We start from the raw sequence: 20,938 nt of genomic DNA, 5'->3' as shown, positions 1-20,938 counted from the left end.
CCCATCAGTAGATGAATGGATTAGAAAGCTGTGGTACATCTACACGATGGAATACTATGCTGCTGTAAAAAAGAAGGAATTCTTACCATTTGCAACAGCATGGATGGAACTGGAGAGCATTATGCTAAGTGAAATAAGCCAGTCAATGAAGGAAAAATACCACATGATCTCACTCATTCATGGATAATAAAGACCATTACAAACTTTTGAACAATAATAGATACAGAGGCAGAGCTGCCTCAAACTGATTGTCAAACTGCAGTGGGAAGGCCAGGGAGGGTTGGGGGGGAGGAGGGAGGGGATTAAGAGATCAACCGAAGGACTGGTATGCATCCATATAACCATAACTAATGGACATAAGACACTGGGGGGTAAGGGAGGGCAGGGGTCTGTCAAGGGCGGGGGGGAAAAAAGGACACTTATGTAATACACTTTGTAATACTTTTAGCGAAAAAAAAAAAAAAAAATGCCTGGTGGGTGCTAGGGTGCAATTTACCTTCTACTTTGCTCATTAACTGAGGAGCCTCTCACTGAAACATTGGACAAATGCAATGAGTTAGGTAAAGCAGACATAAGCTCTAAAACAGAAAAATATCTTATTCTTTTAGTGGCCTTTCCCCCCCTGATAATAAGACATGCTAATGGTTGGGTGAATTTTTAAGATGCATTTATCTATAGCTCTTCATGTACCTTCTGCATTGACAGCTACCTACAAACTATTTCTAAAGTGACCAGAGATAAGCTTATTATGCATTAAGACTTCCTTGCCAGAAAACCTTTCCAGGCTTTAAAAATCTCTACTCAAATAAAAACCAAGCAATCCTAAATGATTAACCCAAAACTGAATGTGAACGTTCTCAGACAAAGAATTTTACAGGTACCTGAGTTGGCTTCCTTTGGCACTAAACCCTAGCATTACAGAAAACAATGGACAATCCTAACTGCAAGAGTCCCAGTTTGGAACAGTGGCTAATTCTCCCTCCATTCACTCAACACAATTATTCAGAAAGTCTATGTGTGTACAAGACACTCTACTAGGACATGGGTCAGAGCTCAGCATAAAAGTTCTAGCCAGCCCTGGCTGGTGTGGCTCAGGTGGTTGGGCACATCCCGTGCACCAAAAGGTTACTTGTTCGATTTCCAGTCAGGGCACAGGCTGGGATGCAGGCTCGATCCATGGTAGAGGATGTTGGGGAGGCAGCTGATTAATGTTTTACTCTCATGTCAATATTTCTCTCTCTTCCTCTCCCTTTCTCTCTCTCTCAAAATCAATAAACATAAAAAAAAAGTTCTAGCCTTCTTGGATTCTACATTCTAGTCCAGGGATCAGCAAACTACAGGTGGTCATGTTTTCTGTTTTTAAAAACAAAGTGTTAGTGGAACAGAGCCGCACTCACCCACTTATGTCTATGGCTGCTTTCCTGCTACAGTGACAGAGATGAGTAGTTACAACACACATGCGTGACCCATCACAACGAAAATATTCACTATCATAAAATGTTTGCTGACCTGTTCTAGTCTTTAGTCTACAATTCCCTTGTTGCCCCACCCCACCCCACCCCACCCTCCTTCAAAGCCTATTCCCCACCCTTCTTTATTGATTTATATAACATTTATGTGCCTGAAAGTCTCCCTCACTATATTGTAAAACTTTGCAAACAAGAACTGTGTCATCCTTTTTCACCACCATCCCATAGTATGCAGAGAATACTGAATACAAGAAATAAAACCTAGCTACAGGATTTCTGTCATATCTATTACATCTTAGTGAATAATGGTAAATCTCATTTAATAGGTGAGAAGTCAATGCCATCCCCAGAGCTTGGAGCATTGTCCCTCCCTACCCTGCGCTCCCCCCCCCCACCCCCCCGCCACACACACACACTCACTCACTCACTCACTCACTCACATACAATCTTTACTTTCTCTCTCCCCACGGCCCTGGCCCTCCAATTTAGGGTGGTAGCTTCCATGTTTCTTAATCCCTGTATCACAGTAGAGCAACGCAGTGAAGTACTTTCATTGCCGGAATCCCCATTGGACTAGAGGTTGCAGAGAACAGAGCACATACCTCTGTCACTAGAATCTTGCACAATATCAGACTGCTAACAGATGTTAAAAATTAGTTGAATAAATGAAAAATAAACTGATGAACAAAATAGATCCAGAGACACGGAAGCATAGAACAGAATAGGGAATCTCAGAGAGAAGGCAGGAGAGGGTGGGTAGGTGGGAAGTGATCAACCAAAGACCTTGCATGCATGTATGCATAAGCCATGAACACAGACAATAGGGTGGTGAAGCTAGAAGGGAACATATGCAATACTTTCAACAATAAAGATAAAAAAATCAATTGAGTAAATGAGTCTTTGAATTTTTAGAATTAATTATTTACAGGAAAACCAAATGTTTAAAAAAACACAATAAGAAGTATAAAAAAAACTTATGCAAAACAGGCGTACTGACTGGAAAGAAAACTTAGATACATTCCCTATTCTATCATGTTCACATAATGTATCAGTTGTTTCTATTAGACATTACCTCCCCTCTTAGTGCAAAAGTGATGGAAGTGCTGGGTGGAGGAGCAGCAATGGCCAGCACCCAAAATCATAGGTTGCAAAGGGAGGTGGGAGGAAGAGAGAGGACAGTTGGACGGTGGGGAGATTTCTTATATTAAGGAACCAGGAAATTAACTGAACCCTGGCCAGTATGGTTCAGTTGGTTGGAGCGTTGTCCTGGGCACCAAAAGGTTGCCAGTTCAATTCCCAGTCAGGACGTGTATGGGAGGCAACTGATTGATATCTCTCTCAGAGATTGATGTGTTGTTTTTTTCTCTATCTCTAAAAAAATCAACTGAGCAAATCATTTAGGATATTAGGATAATGAGAATCAAGTTTTTCACTTTTTGAGAAGATGCTTTACAGACATGGAAATGTGGAAATAACTCTGGAATATTAGATCAGAATTGGAGGTCATGGGTTTTGATCTGTACACACAGACAGATATAAAAAGGTTTAGATGTATCCATGTATACATACATATGTTTCCTAGGTCTGTCCACTGAGAAGGCCTAGGAGCTATGCCATCCCAATACCAATGAACACTCCAAACACCCAGATCTCAGGTAGTAAATGCAAAACTTCACAAAAAGGAACCAGGTGGGGTAAGTTCAGTGAGTCTGGAACTTCTTATTGTGCCAACAAAATACTCAAAGAAAAGAATGTGTCAAAAGAATGAATTAAAAAAATAAAACACAGAACCTACCTTGAAAGTCTCCCACTGATCAAATCAGAAACAATAACAGTATCAAGATTAATGATGATAACATATTATTATTGGATAGTAATGAATATAACATGAATCCATGAGTCTATACTAAAATAAATAAATGAACGAAGAGCTGAAGAACAAAGAGTTACCCTTTTAGTGGAATGCAAACTAATCCAAACAGAACAGCGAGATGAAAATAGAAAATCCCCCTGTGGTAACTCTCACAGTGATAGCTATTGCTCATTCAGGCCAGAGACATCAATAGGGCTGAAGCTGGTGAGTTCAGGTTTTATGAAAAATAGAGTTTTGGAATAATGTCAGGGTAACTCCCTCAAAATATTTATTAATTACATAGGGGGAAATGGTGACATTGTGGTGAAAGCTGGCAGATACCAACATGACCAGGTGATCAAGATTAACATCAGCCTTGGCCCGGTGCCTCAGGTGGTTGGAGTGCAGTCCCATACATCGAAAGGTTTCTGGTTCGATTCCTGGTCAGGGTACATACCTAAGTTGCAGGTTTGAGCTCTGGTCGGGGCGCATACAGGAGGCAATGGATCGATGTTTCTCTCTCTCTCTCCCTTTCTCTCTATCTAAAAGTCAATATAAACATACCTTCAGGTGAGGATTAATTTAAAAAGATTAAATCACCTGGAGAGACAGGAAAATACCAGGTTGGATGAGACTGAGGAGACATGATGTGATGGTCAGTCAATTATGTGAAGAGCATGGTGGCCAACAGCCCCTAAGGACCCACCACTGCAGCTATTATGAGGCTTAGCAACCACTCAGACAATGACTGAGAGGATACATAGAAGAGGGTCCTCATTTCTGAAAAATAGAACTGGAGGACTTAGGAATAATACAGCAGGGTATGAACAGCTCTCAAATGCTTCAGAACAATGTTAATGACAATGAGTTATCTAATATATAAATGACTAGCAAATTGTGGTGAAATGTTAACAGGTGGGGAATCTGGGTAAAAGGGTTATGTTCCTACAATGGTTAAGTTTGAAATTATTTCACAATAAACTATTAATTTTTAAAATCTCCCAATAGTATAATGAATTTCCTTGGAGATTATATGATATGAACATCTATTAGAATGGACTTTTTTCTTCCCATAGATTTTCAGCATTGGTGAGAAAAAGCCCAAATGCTAGGTATGGACACAAACTAAACATAACAGAATGATTTTTGATGAGGTAGTAAAATCTCAGCTTTTGGAATTCTCATTGTCAGATTTTATCTTCTTTCCTCTGCAGAGGACATCAGGTTCTGGCTACTTAGTTCTAAAAGTGAAATTATAAAATGTCCAAAGGAAAAACAAATATCTAGCTTCTCATCAGTTTTTTTATAATATTATTACTATTGTGAATGGTGGTGGTGCTACTAAAAGAAATTAAAAAATAAGATAAATGAGAACAACCTTTCTCCCATCTCAGTAGCTCTGTTTAGTTGAAACCCCAGCAGATAAGAGAAAAATTAGAAACACAGCATTGAATAAAAGAGATGACCTTTCTCACGGATGCCTAAACCAGAAATATGAGTAAGCAAGACAATGCTGATGTCCTACAAGACTTATCAGGGCAATCACTTCCTAAGGTATATAAATGTCCGATCACTAGGTTGTACCCCTGAAACTAAGATAATATTGTATGTAAACAGTAATCAAAACATAAAAAAATTATCTACATATATATAAAAGGCTAAGGGACTGTCCAACCAGCCAGTACCTATGACGTGCACTGACCACTAGGGGGCAGACGCTCAAGGCAGGAGCTGCTGAGCTGTGGTCACTTGGCAGCAGTGGTTCTCAGGTGATGCATCCCAGAACCAGAGAGGAGGGAGCCCGATTCCTCACAATTCCTCTTGCACTCCAGGACCTCTTGGAGGATGTTTTGGCCTGATCCTGGCAGGCCAGGATGAGGAACCCCACCTGCCAGAGGGACCCTGCTCACTCCACAGATGCCCTCTGAGCCGCAATGCCAGCCCAGGTGCAGCCAGCTGAGGAGGGACCTCGGGAGGTTGGCTCCAGGGCGTGTCTGGCCCATCTTGCCCAGTCTCACTCTGCTGGCCACCACTCGGGACCACCTGCATTAGTCCCTGGACTACCTGCATTAGTCCCTGCACCAGAGGGATTAATTAATTTCCTTTCCATATGCACGAATCCATGCACCGGGCCACTAGTACATACCTAAAAGTAGATTTGACTTGAGTTTTTATGAACACAACAATGCACATAAAGATAACTCATGCATTGCAGATTGCATACCATTGAACCATAAAAACATTATGAAGTCTTAAACATATGACAATTTTAGGGTATTTAGCTACTAATCTACTAGCTCTAAACCATAAGCAAGATAAATGTATACCAGGAGGCAACAGATTTCTTTTCTTTTCTTTTCTTTCTTTCTTTCTTTCTTTCTTTCTTTCTTTCTTTCTTTCTTTCTTTCTTTCTTTCTCTCTCTCTCTCTCTCTCTCTCTCTCTCTCTCTCTCTCTCTCTTTCCCTCCCTTCCTCCCTCCTTTCCTCTCTCTCTCCAATCAATGAACATGTCCTCGGGCTCAGGTGAGGATTTAAAAAAAAAAAAAAAAACAAGGTCAGTCACTTTTATCTAGGCATGTAGCAAAAGATAAAAGCTTTGTGAGGACCTACCTCTCCTTATTTTCCTGGTCAGGGTTTCTTAACCAATACAACAAAGCAACAAGGAAGCAGGCATGACAGTATGTGCTGCTGCGTGAAGAAAGTTCTATCAACTCCATACAGCCCCTACCTCACCACCACCCAATCAATCCCAGGTCCCTGTTCTTTCTTCCCCACCCACGTGCAAAACTTTTCTCCCCTTCTTGTCATGTCCTGGCCTCCTGGGAGCAGTTGGCTGCTACTAACAGAAAAGACCACAATCTCATAGAACTCATCAGGAAAGCATGAGAAGCATCTGATTCTATACAGGGTGGAGGCCATACCTGGCCCAAGGGCTCTTATAACCACTCCTCCAGCCTCAGAGAGCTAGAAAAAGTGCTTGTTTTATGCAGGAATAATCATTTCCCCTATCAAACAAACACACTAACTAAACAAAACATGGTGTCTGAGAAACCTAGATGCAGTTCCCACTCCACAGAGAGGAAGATTCGGGCTCAATGCTCTAGAAATCAGAAAAACACGAACCATCCTCATGGCTGGCACCTGTGAAAGAATAGAGACATGTGGTCCCAAGGAGGTTCCTTTCTCCGTTCCCTCCTCACTCTCCTGCCCACTCTGCCACCACATGATAAATTCATTCATGGAAGAAGAGAATGCAAATCACAGTTATATACTGATTTGGACTCTAAATTCTATCATGCTGGACCTCTGCTGCATAACTTAAGCTAAACTAGAGTTTTCTTGTATTTAAGTAGTTTCTGCCTATCTGTATAATGCGGGAAAGCATTAGGTAAATTGTTATAGATGATAAATGACTGTATGAACAGGCCACTCATTTAAAACAAGTCTATTTGAAAACCATAGTACTTTCACAATATGTTATCTTTCAAATTCATGACTCTTGCTTCTAGAACATACAGGACATAAAGGGCATAGGTACCTGAAGTGTCTGGCTCGTAAACTACAGTGTCAGATCTTTTCTTTCACAGATTAGAATATTGAAGACAGAGATTACAATTCTATCCCCACAGTCGGGAAGTTGTAAGTCACACAGCCAGGCCTCTTCCCACTAAACCACGAGGCTTATCCAGGAAAAGTTAAATGGCACATTAATTATTCAGTTTATCAAACAAAAGTTGATGCACATGGTATGACCACTTTAAAAACAGTTTGGTTATTCCTTTAAAAATTAAACATACATATACCTAACATGCGATCCAACCATTTCATTCCCAGTTGAGGAAAACAAATGAAAGCCTGTGTCTATGTATCTATAGGGACATATATACAAATGTCCATAGCACCTGTGCTTGCATTAGGCTAAACCTGTGGAGCTCACTGCTGTCGATAAAGCTGTATAAACAAAAGTTCATGCACATACTTGATATTGGTCAGTATTTCTTTCTCAACTGTTTCTCGATGACATAGAAATCCACTCTTCACTTTCACTCGATAGCAGATGTTATGGAAACTTAACACGTCTCCTTCGGAAAATGTCTTCTGGTCATTGGGGGTGGTCCTGGGAAGGCCATCGGCGTTTGTTTGTGACATTGGGATAAAAACTTGGTCATTTCCGGAAGACATCTGGAGAGCGTCTGCCTTTCTATAGAGAGAAAAGCAACAGTAAGTTTATAGTCTGTCTTGTTACAAACTTCCAGTTATAAAAGAAATAATTCCTGGGGATGTAATGTGCAGCAGGGTAAGTATAGTTAATAATACTGTATTATATGTTTGACAGTGCTCAGCATGAGAAAAGAACAACTTGTAACAATGTGGTGATGGATATTAACTAGACTTATTGTGGAGATCATTTCACAATACATATAATTATTGGCTCAGTATGCTGTACACCTGAAATTAATGTTATATGATAATTATATCTTAATTAAAAATAATAGAAATTCAAGTTTTTAAAAAAATAATACAAAATATCTCTTTAGTCATTTTTATAGTGATTGTATGTATAAGTAAAAATATTTTAGATATACTGAATTCAATAAGAGATATTACTAACATTAATTATTGTTAATAATTAACATTAACAATAAGAGATATTATTAACATTAGTTATAATTAATGTTATAATTAACAAGTCCATTTTAAACTGCACTGCAAAAATAGATCCATTTCCGATGAGCAACCCATATCACTGTGATAAGAACAATCTTAGAACCCATATTAGGGAGGCAGACACAACTATGAATGCATACACTGCAATTAGATTCAATTAAATACCTAATCTATCTATAATAATAAAAGGGTAATATGCTAATTAGACTGGAAGTCATTTTGGACATTTTTCCTGACGAAGCTAGGGCCAAAGGGAAGCCAGCCCAGGTCCTCGGTGCCTGTGGGTGGCTGGAGGAGGGAAGCCCGGGTCCTGGGTGCCAGAGGGAAGCCGGTGCCAGCAGCCGGGGGAAGGAAGGCCTACTCTTGCACGAATTTTCATGCATCGGGCCTCTAGTGTCTGTGTGTGTGTGTGTGTGTGTGTGTGTGTGTGTATAAAATAAAAGGGTAATATGCAAATTGACCCTAACATCAGAACGACTGGGAATGATTGGTCACTATGACACACACTGACCACCAGGGGGCAGATGCTCAATGCAGGAGCTGCCCCCTGGTGGTCAGTGCGCTCCCACAGAGGGAGCTCTGCTCCGCCACAAGCCAGGCTGACAGCTGCCAGTACAGCAGTGGTGGTGGGAGCCTCTCCCGCCTCCTCAGCAGCGCTAAGGATGTCTGACTGCAGCTTAGGCCTGCTCTCTGCTGGCAAGTGAACATCCCCCGAGGGCTGCCGGGCTGCCAGAGGGATGTCTGACTGCCAGCTTGGGCCCGATCCCCCAGGGAGTGGGCCTAAGCCAGGAGGTGGACATCCTCCAAGGGGTCCCAGACTGCAAAAGGGCATAGGCTGGGCTGAGGGACCCCCTTTCCGAGTGCACAAATTTTTGTGCACCAGGCCTCTAGTATATATATAAAGACTAATATGCTAAGTGTCCCTCCCTCCATCCAATTGGTTGCTATGATGTGTACTACCACCAGGGGGCAGACGCTCAACGCAGGAGCTGCCAAGCTGCAATGACTTGGCAGCAGTGGTTCTCAGATGACACACCCCAAAACCAGAGAGGAGGGAGCCTGATTCCTCGCGGGGCCACGTGATTCCACCTTTGGCCGTGGGTTATGTTGTTGCTGGGGCACTATTGGCCCTGAATCTGGTTTACTGCACACTTGCATTTGCGTTCCACACCCTGTACGAGAGCAACTTTGCAGAATGCCATCTTGCACTCCAGGATCCCTCAGGGGATGTTGAAAAGCCAGTTTCGGCCTGATCCCCACAGGCCAGGCCGAGGGACCCCACCTGTCGGAGGGACCCCACTCACTCCACAGACACCTTTGGAGCCACAGTGCCACCCCAGGTGCGGCTGGCTGGGGAAGGGCCTCAGGAGGTTGGCTCTAGGGTGTGTTGGACCCTTCTCGCCCAATCCCGCCTCACCAGCCACCTTCTAATTAATTTCCTTTCAATGTGCATGAATCCGTGCACCGGGTCATTAGTAAGTAAATAAGAAGAGTATGAAAATTACTTAAAAATCATGAAGCAGGGCCCTAGCTGGTTTGGCTTAGTGGATTAAGTGTCGGCCTATGGACTGAAGGATCCCAGGTTCAATTCCAGTCAAGGGCACATGCCCAGGTTGTGGGCTCTATCCCCAGTAGGGGGTGTGCAGAAGGCAGCCAGCCAATCAATGATTCTATCTTATCATTAACGTTTCTATCTCTCCCTCTCTCTTCCTCTCTGAAATCAATAAAAATATATTTTTTTAAAAGTCATGCAACAGGAGTTAAACTTGTCTAGCTTGAAAAGTATATCATGATCTGACTCAAGATTAGGGACATATTACATGATCACCTTCATCCCTTGTTTTTTGGTTGTTGCTATTGGTTTGTTGTTGTTTTTTAATTTTAGGGTTTATGACGTAGTTGCTACACAAAGGGCCTTAGCCAGACAGTCAGGGACTAGAAAAGTTTCTCTGAATTTATAGCTGCAGTTCCAGGCTTTATATCACTAATGGTTATGTTCCTTCAATCAGCTAAGAAGACAAATTCCAAAATTGTTTGGGATGACTAAATATTTCCTTAATGGGTGAATATATTTAAATTTCAGAAAGATGCATAATTAATTATGAAAATAATTAAGAAAAGAAAACCAATAGTTAAATAGTTAAAGAACTGAAGACAAAAACTGTGTATTAGCCCTGGATGGTGTGGCTCAGTTTGTTGCGTGCCCTCCCATGCCCAAAGGGTTGCCGGCGAGATTCCTGGTCAGGGCACATGCCTGGGTTTCTGTTCCCATCCCCAGTGGGGGTTGTGTGGGAGGAAGCCAATGGATGTTTCACTCTCACATCAATGTTTCTCTCTCTTTTTCCCTTCCTGTCTCTCAAAGAATAAAAAAAAATTAAAAAAAGACAAAAAAATTACAAAAAGCCCCTTTAAAAGATATTAGGGTAACGCTGGCCAGTGTGACTTAGTTGATTGGAGCATCATCCCGCAAACCAACAGGTGGCAGGGTTTGATTCCCAGTCAGGGCACATACCCAAGTTTCAGATTTAATCCTTGGTCAGGGCACATGAGGGAGGCAGCCAATTGATGTGATGTTTCTCTCTCACGTTGATATTTCTCTCTCTCTTTCTCTCTCTCTCTCTCCCCCCCTTCCTCTCTCTAAAATGAATTTTAAAATGGTTAATTACGGTCAGAAATTAGATGACTTAACAGCTTGTGAACAGGCTTGAAATGTGAAAACCTTCAATAAACATGGTTCTAATTTTTAAAACTCAAAGTAATCACATTACCCAAAGGAATATACAGACTTAACACAATCCCCATGAAAATCCCAATGATTTCCTTTTAAATAGAACAAAAATATCATCACATTTCTATAAAACCACAAAAGACCCCAAATAGCCAAAGCAATCCTTAGCGGGGAAAGAAACAAAACCTTGCTGGAGGTATCACATGACCTGACGTAAAATCATACCACAAAGCAAGGATAATCAAAACATCATGGTATTGGCAAGCCCTGGGAGGAAAGGTCAGGGCAGGGTCTGAACCACATGACCAGCAATATGCTAGGGAGGAAAGGTGACTCTGGGTCCAGGTTCTTGTTTTCCCAGTAGTGCCTGTTGCTAGGCACCTAGGGCTTTCCACCCTGATGACCTTCTATACCTGCCTGTGGTCACTGATCTGCTCATGTCTAACTGCCTACCACACTCATACGTGGGTAAAAAATATCAACAGAGCCACTCCAAAACGAAGTCGGAGCTGCCATCCCAGAGCTGCCTTACAAGTCTTACTCCTCAAACCTTTACAACATTAAAACTGGCAAAATAACCTTTGGATTGGACCCAAAGCCGCCTTGTGTCCCAAACAAACAACTGTTTGGAAAGCAGACATCAGGACTACTGAACTGAAAATGAAAGACAATCTTATTTTATTCTTCTTTAGAATTCGCTTCACTATGTTAGCTTATCTACACCTATAGAAATTCCTTTTTCTATTCATATAATTATCTGCCTTTCCTTTCTCATAAATACTCCTTGCCTTCACCTCCTAATCAGAATAGTACTCATATTTCTGCCTAAATCAGTGCTACCACAATAGCTCTTCTTTGGGGTCTCAAATAAATGCTTGTTGCCTCTCACTTTGGCTTTTCATTTTGAGGTTAACAGCACATCTCAAATATATGGCCTAGGCATATCTCCACTTTCCATTTATTCAGCCAATAGTCAGGATATAATTTAATTAAGCTAATAGGCTTTCTTTTTAAAGGCTACTTTCTCTTAAGAGCCTAATAAATAAAAATTCATGTGTTCATTTTGTTTGTTCTATCTATAAGCACTTATAGGTCATCATTTGAGAAAAATGCTAAACCCTGCCAAATTCATTTCTTTCCTGTAAGAAACTGAACCCAACTAATTAGGTCCTCTATAGTGTTTGAAATTTAAGGCATTGCTCCTCTTTGTAGACAGGCATTTTCTCTAGGTCATAAATCTATTAAACTTAAAAAACTCAAAGTTACTACAGTATAACACCTGATGCCCAGATCTTGGTTTCTTATAACAAAGAAGGAAGGAAGGAAGGAAGGAAGGAAGGAAGGAAGGAAGGAAGGAAGGAAGGAAGGAAGGAAGGAAGGAAGGAAGGAAGGAAGGGAGGGAGGGACCAGAGGGAGTGTCTTGGAGGAATGGCTGATTCCAGGTCTGGGGTATAGAAAATGCAAAATGAATCTGGTACATTCTGCTTTAAAAGAGCGGGGAGAGGAAGAATGGTGGTTATTTCAAAAGGAGGCAGGGACCAACCTGAAAGAAGAGGTCCCAGTGGCCAAAGCTGGAATAATTTGAGCAGCAAATTAAATAGCAATAGTATTGAATTATAACCCATCTAATAAAATAAGTAATCATGAGTAGGTCCTGATACCAGACAGCTGTTCTGTATAAAAGAATTCTAATTAGTAAACATAGAAGGAATGAGAAGAATTTTTTTTCAAATTACCATTAGAACAACAAAGTACAATGTATACCCAGTTCTGCCAATGGATTCTAAAATCAGTGAATAAAACCTTAAGGAGAAACACGATATTAGCATAATCCAAGTTCAAGTTCGAGCAGAAACAGGATATTTGCATACTCCAAGTTTCTCTCCCAAGATAATCTACTTTCTATTGGGAACCTGGCAAGGTTAACATCAGTAATGAGATGTCATGTACCCTGGATAAATTCACTGGAATTTTCTGCTATTTTTTCCCAAAATGCCAGAAACCTCAATCTAATCATGGGAAAACATCAGGAGGGACATTATATAAAATAACTGATCAGTATTCTTCACGAGTGTCAAGGTCATGAGGAACAACAGAAAGTTGAGCCATTGTCACAGATTGGAGGAAACTAAGGATGTATAACAATTAAATGCAACATGACATCCTAGACCAGATTGTGAAGAGAAAAAGGATGGTGAAAACCAGTGAAATCCTAGTAAGTCTACAGTTTAGTTAACAGTGTCACAGCATTGTACCAATGTTAATCTATTAGTTTTGACAACTGTACTATAGTTTGGAAAATATTTCAGGAATTCTCTATACCATTTTTTGCAACTATTAATAAGTCTAAAAAATGTTTTAAATAAAATAATGCCAATTTTTTTTTCAATGTTTACAAGGGAAATGTAATGTTAGACTTAAAATGCCTTCTTTGTTCTTGAAAACTTCTTCAAGAGCTATACAATCCAGTCACAGCTATCTGTATTCTAAAAAGCATAGTTTTCTAAACAATAACACATCAGAAACATATTTTTTTTCTAATCTGGCATATTTATGTTTGGCTGAAATTCAAATGATATGACAGTTGTGAGGTTCTCCTAAAAACCAAGATTTGGGGCTCTCTCTACCACATTGAGAGGGAAGTAAGAGCAGGAAGCTTACGTTTTGTAAACTGTTCTCCAGAAGTGATTCACACTCTCTTCCCTGTTTAGGGAGAAATTATGGAGGGAGAAGAAGATAGCAACATGGTTTTTACTGAAAAATTCAAACCACTTGAATTAACCACTAAGTTGGGGTGGCAGTCTATGAGGAAAGATAGATCACATCCCACTGGGGTGAAGGGAAGATATGTATTTATGAAATAAGGACAGGAGTGGTTTGTAGTTGCAGAGAACAGTTAAGTAGCAAGGCCAGACCTACACAGTAGCAACTGGAGTGAGACCTATACAGTAGCAACTGGAGTGGGTCAACTGACCCTACATTGCTAGTTACATCTGGGCATAAATCGACACTGCACATGCCAAATGGATTCTACTCCTAACTTAGATTCAAGATGCAGGTGGGTGAGTGGTTTGGCATGATAACAATAGTACTATTAGATTTAGTGTGACTGAAATGATACCATTCGATTTTTCAACTAAAATTAGCCTAAACTAAAATTAGCTTAATGGGTGTCTGAAGTACACCTGTTTTATTTGAGGTAACTATCATATGAGGTATACTGGAAAGACATGTAACTGACTACCCATGTTATTAAACAGGAGAAATAAATCAGAAAGGTCCTAAATCAAAGTCAGATGGCAGTTTTGCAGAAATAAGACTCAGCTCTATACACCTCCTTGCCCACCATAGGTTTGTACTAAAATAATTGACAAATATTATTTCCCAGATTCTTGAATTTCCTGAAACTTTATTCTTTCTGCATTGATTAAGAAGAGTTAGGAATTAGAAACAAGTTAGAAGTTATTAAAAGCACGAGACACATGTATAAATAGATTATCTTCAGGATAAAAAAAAAAGGCATTGTCCAAACCAACTTCTATCACTGTATCAATTAATGCCCAGAGACTTGTGCTACCCAACTCTGCAGCTACTACCACATGTGCCTGTTAAGCACTTGAGATGCAGACAGTCCTAATTAAGATGTGCAGTAACTGTAGGATATATTCCAGATTTTGAAGACTTAGTATGAATAAAAGAAGGTAAAGTAGTTCATTAATAATTGTGCATTGATTGCATGTTGAAATAATTTATTTAATATATTGTTTATATAGAAAAAGATAGATAGAAGTAGTGTCTTATAGTTTCCAAACAATACTAAGCTATATGATCTCATTTGATCATCACATCTTGTGCTGAGCCATTCCATTTTACTGAGTAGACTATGACCTAGTAGGACCAGATCCTAAGTCTTTAGACTTTTACTGGGTGATGACTCCATTGGCTACACACTTATGTAATAAGATCGATTGAATAGTCTTTTATTAACAATAGGATAATAATTGAATGCCTTTCCCATTCCCAGCGACGGGTTAGATATTAATACTAAGTGTTCTCAGCACACTTAACACTCTCTCCTACTAGTCTGGCACAATTACGAATAATTATAGAGAAGACAGGGTCAGGTCAGGGTCAGGCTGTGTAGGATAGGAAGCAGAGAGGCATACCTCTGTGAAGTGTCCAAACTTTGGGTGCCACTCAGCACTTTCCTCTTTCCTTATAAGACACTCACCTCAAGTGGCTTCAGAGGGAGTTTAGAGGGCTTGTAGCCTTCTAGAGATTTCCACTTTTACTCTTCCGGATGACAAAGAACGTAATGCCAGTGAAATGACAGCTGCCTAAGACCTAGCCCAAAGGGAGTGGGCTAATGATCATGTGAAAGTTCAGACCAAGTCACCCCAAGATGTGCCTCTGTGGTATTTGTATTGTTTTGAGCTAAAGGCAACTTTAGTGTCTGGCAGAAGAGAAACTCCCACCCCTCCATTAACTACCTACAAGAACTTGACCTGGCTGGGTTGCTCAGTTGGTTAGAGTGTCATCCCAATACACCAAGATCGCAGGTTCCATCCCTAGTCAGGGCACACATAAGAATCAACCAACCAATATATAAGTAAGTGGTAACAAAAAAATCAATGTTTCTCTCTCTCACATACACTTCCTCTCTCTCTCTCTCAAATCAACAAATCAATTTTTTAAAAAGGATTTTGAATTAGAGGCCTTGCCCATACTTAATAAGAGGTGATCAGAGACAACCTCTTTTGACCTGACTATAGAGCAGGACAAATTTCAATTCACTAAGCATCTGTTCTTCCTGCAATGACCCTTTAGCCCCCAAAGCACCTTATCTCTAAGGATTTTGCTCAGAATGTCTTATACACCCACTAGAGGCCAGGTGCATGAAATTTGTGCACTGAGGAGTTGTCCCTTAGCCCAGCCTGCGCCCTCTCATAGTCCAGGAGCCCTTGGGAATGTCTGACTGACAGTAGTCGGACATCCTTAGCACTGCCATGGAGGCAGGAACGGCTCCCACCACCACTACTGCACTCGCCAGTTGTGAGCCCAGCAGCACTCCCCCTGTGGGAGCGCACTGACCACCAGGGGTCAGCTCCTGCATTGAGTTTATGCCCCTTGGTGGTCAGTGTGCATCATAGTGACAAGTCATTCCACTGTTCGGTTGATTTGCATATTAGCCTTTTATTATATAAGATGTTACCTTTCTGTCTCTAAATCTCTCCTGCATGTAGGGACTCTGACTCTCTCGTGTGTATGAGGTTCCCACACAGATGTATTAAATTTGGTTATTTTCTCTTGCTTATCTGTCTCATGTTCATTTGGTTATTAGACCAACTAAAAGAACCTTGAGGGTAAAGAAAAGTTTCTTCCTCACCCACATCAGAAAAGTGTAAGAAACCCTGTTCAAAGGGGTTTCTACTTTGCTAAGATTTTATTCTACCTTCTCACCAAAACATAACTTCTTCACTGAAATCAAAACAGGAGCAGCAATTTTGCTTTACACACACATATCCACACCTAGTTTAAACTACTAACTTTCAGTGTTACAGTTCTCTGAATATTCCATTTATCTCTATAAATAAGCCAACTTTGTGACTCTAAGATTATATGTCCACTTTCTAACAGCCTCCCAGTGAAACAGAATACCTGCGTCAAAAACCAATGGGGTGAAACAAGGAAGAGAAGGATTACTTGCTAACGGATTTTTAAAGGAGAAGATAATAAAATGTGACGGCTTCACAAATTGTGTACTTTATTTTTTTTTAATATATTTTATTGATTTTTTACAGAGAGGAAGGGAGAGAGATAGAGAGTTAGAAACATCGATCAGCTGCCTCCTGCACATCTCCCACTGGGGATGTGCCCGCAACCCAGGTACATGCCCTTGACCGGAATCGAACCTGGGACCTTTCAGTCCGCAGGCCGACGCTCTATCCACTGAGCCAAACCGGTTTCGGCGAGCCAAACCAGTTTCCGCATGTGTACTTTAAATAGGTGTTTTGTATCATCTGTGAATGATATCTCATAAAGCTGTTAGTAATAAAAAAAACAACTAGAAGGCCAAAGTCATCCAGACACTTTTATCAATTATTGGGTTATATCCAGGAGTAAACTGAGAACTGATTTCTTAAAGGATACACTTTAGCCCTGACTGGTTTGGCTCAGTGGATAGAGCATCGGCCTGCGAACTCAAAGGATACACTTTAATTTTCTGTAGATCCTATATAGAGGATGGCCATTCAGGTTCATTAATTTTTACTAAATGTTCTTAAGCCTGACCCCAGTAAGAAAACACAGGATAAACCTCCCCACTTGATATATCTTTCAACTGTTGCCAAACTTCTATCAAAAATCCTTGACAGAGAGAAATACCAAGTATTTGAAGCACATGAGATCCACCTATCCCCCTAGAAAATCTAGATTTATCCCCAAGGAAGCCAAACCATTCAACAGTACCATGTGTGAGCCCAGGGTCTTAGCATCCAACAAGTGTTTTTCATAACACGTAGAGTAAGGAAAACTACAGCTACAGCAAGCAGTCCTAGAAAACGCACCATTACTTGCACTATCAGATGGGCACACACGATACTCTCCTACTGCCATGGTTCCGGCTCCTCCACATCCTTCTGTGACGCAAAACATTCCCTCAGAAGTAAGTGCCAGGGAATGCTTCCCTAAGGACCTGGTATGTTTCCCCTTCACCCTCATTGAACTGTGTGACTGATGGCCTGGGGATGCAACGTAGTTTGCATAGGATCTTTCAATCTGTTCACGTCCATTCTAATGTGCTCCCCACAGTAACTCCCAGCTGTATTTTATTTTCTATCTGTAATACTTGTGCTCACCTCAACTGCTTCATGGATGCTTAATAAATAAATGCAGAAATAGATTTTGGGTGTAAGTGTGTTTTAATACTATCTTGATGCAAAAGACCGTGCTGCCTGGGGGTGGGGGTGGAGCTCTTGCTGAATGCCCAGGTTCAGGAACAAAGATGACCAATCAATATTTGTTACTATGAATCTGAAAATGGAATTATTTATAGGAACACTATTAGCGAAGACAACGAAACTTGGCAACATTAGAGGCATTTTAATTGTTTGCTAGATTTGCAACCTAACTTTTTTGTTTGCAAATAAGTTAGGTTGCAACCTTCTATTTTTCTGTTTGGTTTTCATTTCTTCTGTATTATTTTTAATCAGTATTGTAATAAATTGGTTAACTCTTTGAAGTTAATCATTAAGCTATCCACAGAAGAATTACACAAGGGAGCTCAATAACTCTTTAGCAAATCATCCAAAGTACTGAAAAAAACTCTATGTCCTGGATGTGAAAAAAAAAAGCAATAATTGGCCAATCCCCTTTAAAGCACTAATATTAACACACTTTTCTTCCACCTTGTAGTAACTTCCATGCTCACGGTCTTATCTATCCAATATCAACTCTACACCGGCCCTTAACACACACTACCACACACACCCCATCTGTTGCACCAACACATCGTTTTCCAAAAGAGCAGTGTGATTTTCAGTATGCATTTCCTATTCAAATGAAACTGGGAGGGACGATTAAAACCTAGTCGTCTCAATTGAACAGTTTTCTATTTTCTACCAAATGTACTCCCAACACCCACGGACCTTTCAAGCCACTGGCATCCCAAAGGGCTGTCTCCACTCAGCAGTTCCAGGGCTCGGATCTCAGCGTCCCTGTGCTCAGAGGCAGAGCACTAAGTCACTCCCGTAACCGCGGAGCTGAGCCCGCCAGACCGTCCCTACACACGCTGAGGAAGCAGGTCCCACTGCACCAGGACGCCCAGCATCTGTCCTGCTTTCCCGCGTGAAGCTGTTCCACACTCTCCCGGCTCCTTTCCAGGCTGCCTCCTTCCAGGGACCCCCGCTCCCCTGCTCTGGTGGGCGCTCCTGGGCTCCCTCTCCCCTCCTGCGCGCTCGGGACTCGGTCTGTAACCACAGACTCGGGACACAGCCCCTGGCGGGAAAGCCGGGCAGGAGGCGACCTCCCGGGACCAACGCTCACAGCCCCACCCGCAGCCCACCCACCGCGCCCGCGCGCTCCCCGCGGGCCCGGCACTCACGCGCAAGGCGCCGGCCCGGGGTCGCGGTCGCGGTCAGGAGCGATGGGCAGCGCTGGGCGAGCTGGGACGGCGAGGAGAAGAGCGCGGGCCGAGGCAATACAGCTTCCAAAGGCACGTCTCCGGCCTTGGGCCGGGACAGCCCCGGGCAGCGGCTCCTCCCTCGCGCCGAGGCTCTCCGGGTCCGCGCCCGCGGAAGGGCGGAAGGCGTGGCGCCGCCTGCCCGGCTGGATAAGCTTGGGGTGGAGCCCGCGCCCCGAGTAGCGAAGGTACCTAGTTCCGCACCGGACCCCCCACGCGCCCGTGGGCCCGGGTCACGGACACGACTGTCCCAGAGCACCCAGAGGCAAACCGAAAACTCTGCGTCCAGGGCGCGTAGGAAATGGACAGTTGGCCACGAGCCCGGTAATCCCAGGACGCCACCAGCTCATCGATACCTTTGTCTCCCCGGGTGGATCTGGTCACCGCAGGGGCCCCGCCTGAGCACCAGGAGACGCGGACGCCTAGGCCTTTTTCTGTGTCACGCGCTGAGCATCCAGAGCAAGTGGTGGTCTCTATAAATGAGCTTCTGAGAAGTTAGGTTCCTGTGCCCCAGGGCCAATGGGATCGGGAGCTAAATCTACGGGCGGGGCGGGGGGGGGGCGGGAGGGGATGGGCGGGGTGTGTTAAATGGAGACAAAACCCTTTGAATGAAAATATGACTGGGAATAGTTTAAATGCCTTCTTCACAGTGCAGTGATAAACACTTCTTTGCAAGACAGTGATCACAGGGAAAAGCTGGAAAGTGATTTGCAGATTCAGGAAAAGCGCTGGTTATCAGGCTTTCTGGGTGTGGATGGCCATGCCAAAATTCACCTGCTGCCGCTGCTCTGCGAAATTAGTACTTGCACCTAGGTAGTTTCTGGTTTGCAGTTACAAAAAAAAAAAAAAATTATAACATTCGTTAAATTGTTTAAAGCAACACAAGGAATTGCTGTTAATTCTTTACCCCATACAAGAAAATTTCAGACAGGCCTAGATAAGAAAATGGTTTACACACAATGTTTTTAGGATGTTAAAAACACCATACTGTATACTTTTAAATGACTTAAAAGTATATATCTATTAAGCCCCCAAACACTCGGATGAAATTGGGTTGAGGATTTTTTTGGATTAAATTTCTGAGTCAGTTTCACGACCCTTACAAAGTCACATACAAATGTATTTGTCATTTTAAGCCAACGTTGGGAAAATTTCTTCAGAGCTGGCTCTTAATAACTTTGAAAATTTGAAAAACACCCTCTACAGAATAAAACTTGAAAGATGAAAAAAATTCTGAAAACAGTTCCAGGAGGCATTATAAAACTAAAGAAAATGGCCCAGCTAGTGTGGCTCAGTGGTTGAGTATTGACCTGTGAACCAGTAGGTTGTAGTTCCATTCCTGATCAGGGCACATGCCTGGGTTGCAGGCTCCATCCCCAGTGTGGGGTGTGCAGGAGGCAGCTGATTAATGATTCTCTCTCATCATTGATGTTTCTCTCTCTCCCTCTCTGAAATCAATAAAAAATATATTAAAACACAAAAAGTTAAGAGGATAAATGGGTGGCAGCCTTATTGGACCAGGGCCCACTACCCTCCACCTCATGACCTCTCCATTATTTTACCTGAAAAGGGTACCATTTTTTATAGAGCAGGGTATTGGGACTCCCACATTTTCTTTTCCTTTTAACTAATCTTTTTCTCTCTCTCTCTCTCTCTTATTACATATCAAACAAGAAGAAAATAAAAATTGCCTGTAATCCATCAACTACATACCATAGCTTCATCAACTTCATCAGCTTTTAGTCTGTGTCTATGTATACATACTTTCTTTAAAAACAAAGTGAGTTTATATACAAAACACAAGGATGAAGGGCAGCATCTCAGGAGTCAGATAGCCTGTGTCTGAATCCTGGCTCTCCTACACCCTGGAGATTTGAACTTGAGCTAGTTACTTAGTCTTTAGGTGGTTATTGGTGATCAGGGGAAACAACCTCTCAAGGTAGTTACAGAGATTAAATGAGATCATGTGTGTAAAGCACTGAACAGTCATTCTCACTGGTTGGCACAAAATAAATGGTAGCTATTATTATTTTGTAAACTGCT

The 20,938-nt window shown here is 41.9% G+C and overlaps 1 protein-coding gene across 2 annotated transcripts in view; it reads right to left on the bottom strand.

The window, feature by feature from the left end:
• Nucleotides 1-19,374, bottom strand: part of ABCG2 (ATP binding cassette subfamily G member 2 (JR blood group)) — a 63,418-nt gene extending 44,044 nt beyond the window's left edge. The window contains exons 1-2 of one of the 2 annotated variants that reach the window (XM_070392981.1): nucleotides 19,252-19,374; nucleotides 7,300-7,521 (exon numbers count right to left, since the gene is read on the bottom strand). In XM_070392981.1, coding sequence (XP_070249082.1) covers nucleotides 7,300-7,502 — 203 coding nt within the window. In that variant the 5' untranslated portion in view covers nucleotides 7,503-7,521; nucleotides 19,252-19,374. Of the gene's footprint in view, nucleotides 1-7,299; nucleotides 7,522-18,817; nucleotides 18,992-19,251 lie in introns of those variants that run through there. The other variant, XM_070392992.1, reaches the window with a different exon arrangement.
• Between the last annotated feature and the right edge of the window lie 1,564 nt (nucleotides 19,375-20,938).

This window comes from Myotis yumanensis, unplaced genomic scaffold (assembly GCF_028538775.1).
Source record: "Myotis yumanensis isolate MYYU_CA2020_CCGP unplaced genomic scaffold, mMyoYum1.0.hap1 SCAF_1, whole genome shotgun sequence".
Classification (NCBI taxonomy): Eukaryota; Metazoa; Chordata; class Mammalia; order Chiroptera; family Vespertilionidae; genus Myotis; species Myotis yumanensis.
The sequence above is the reverse complement of the archived record's forward strand: the minus strand, read 5'-3'. Positions and strand labels throughout refer to the sequence as shown.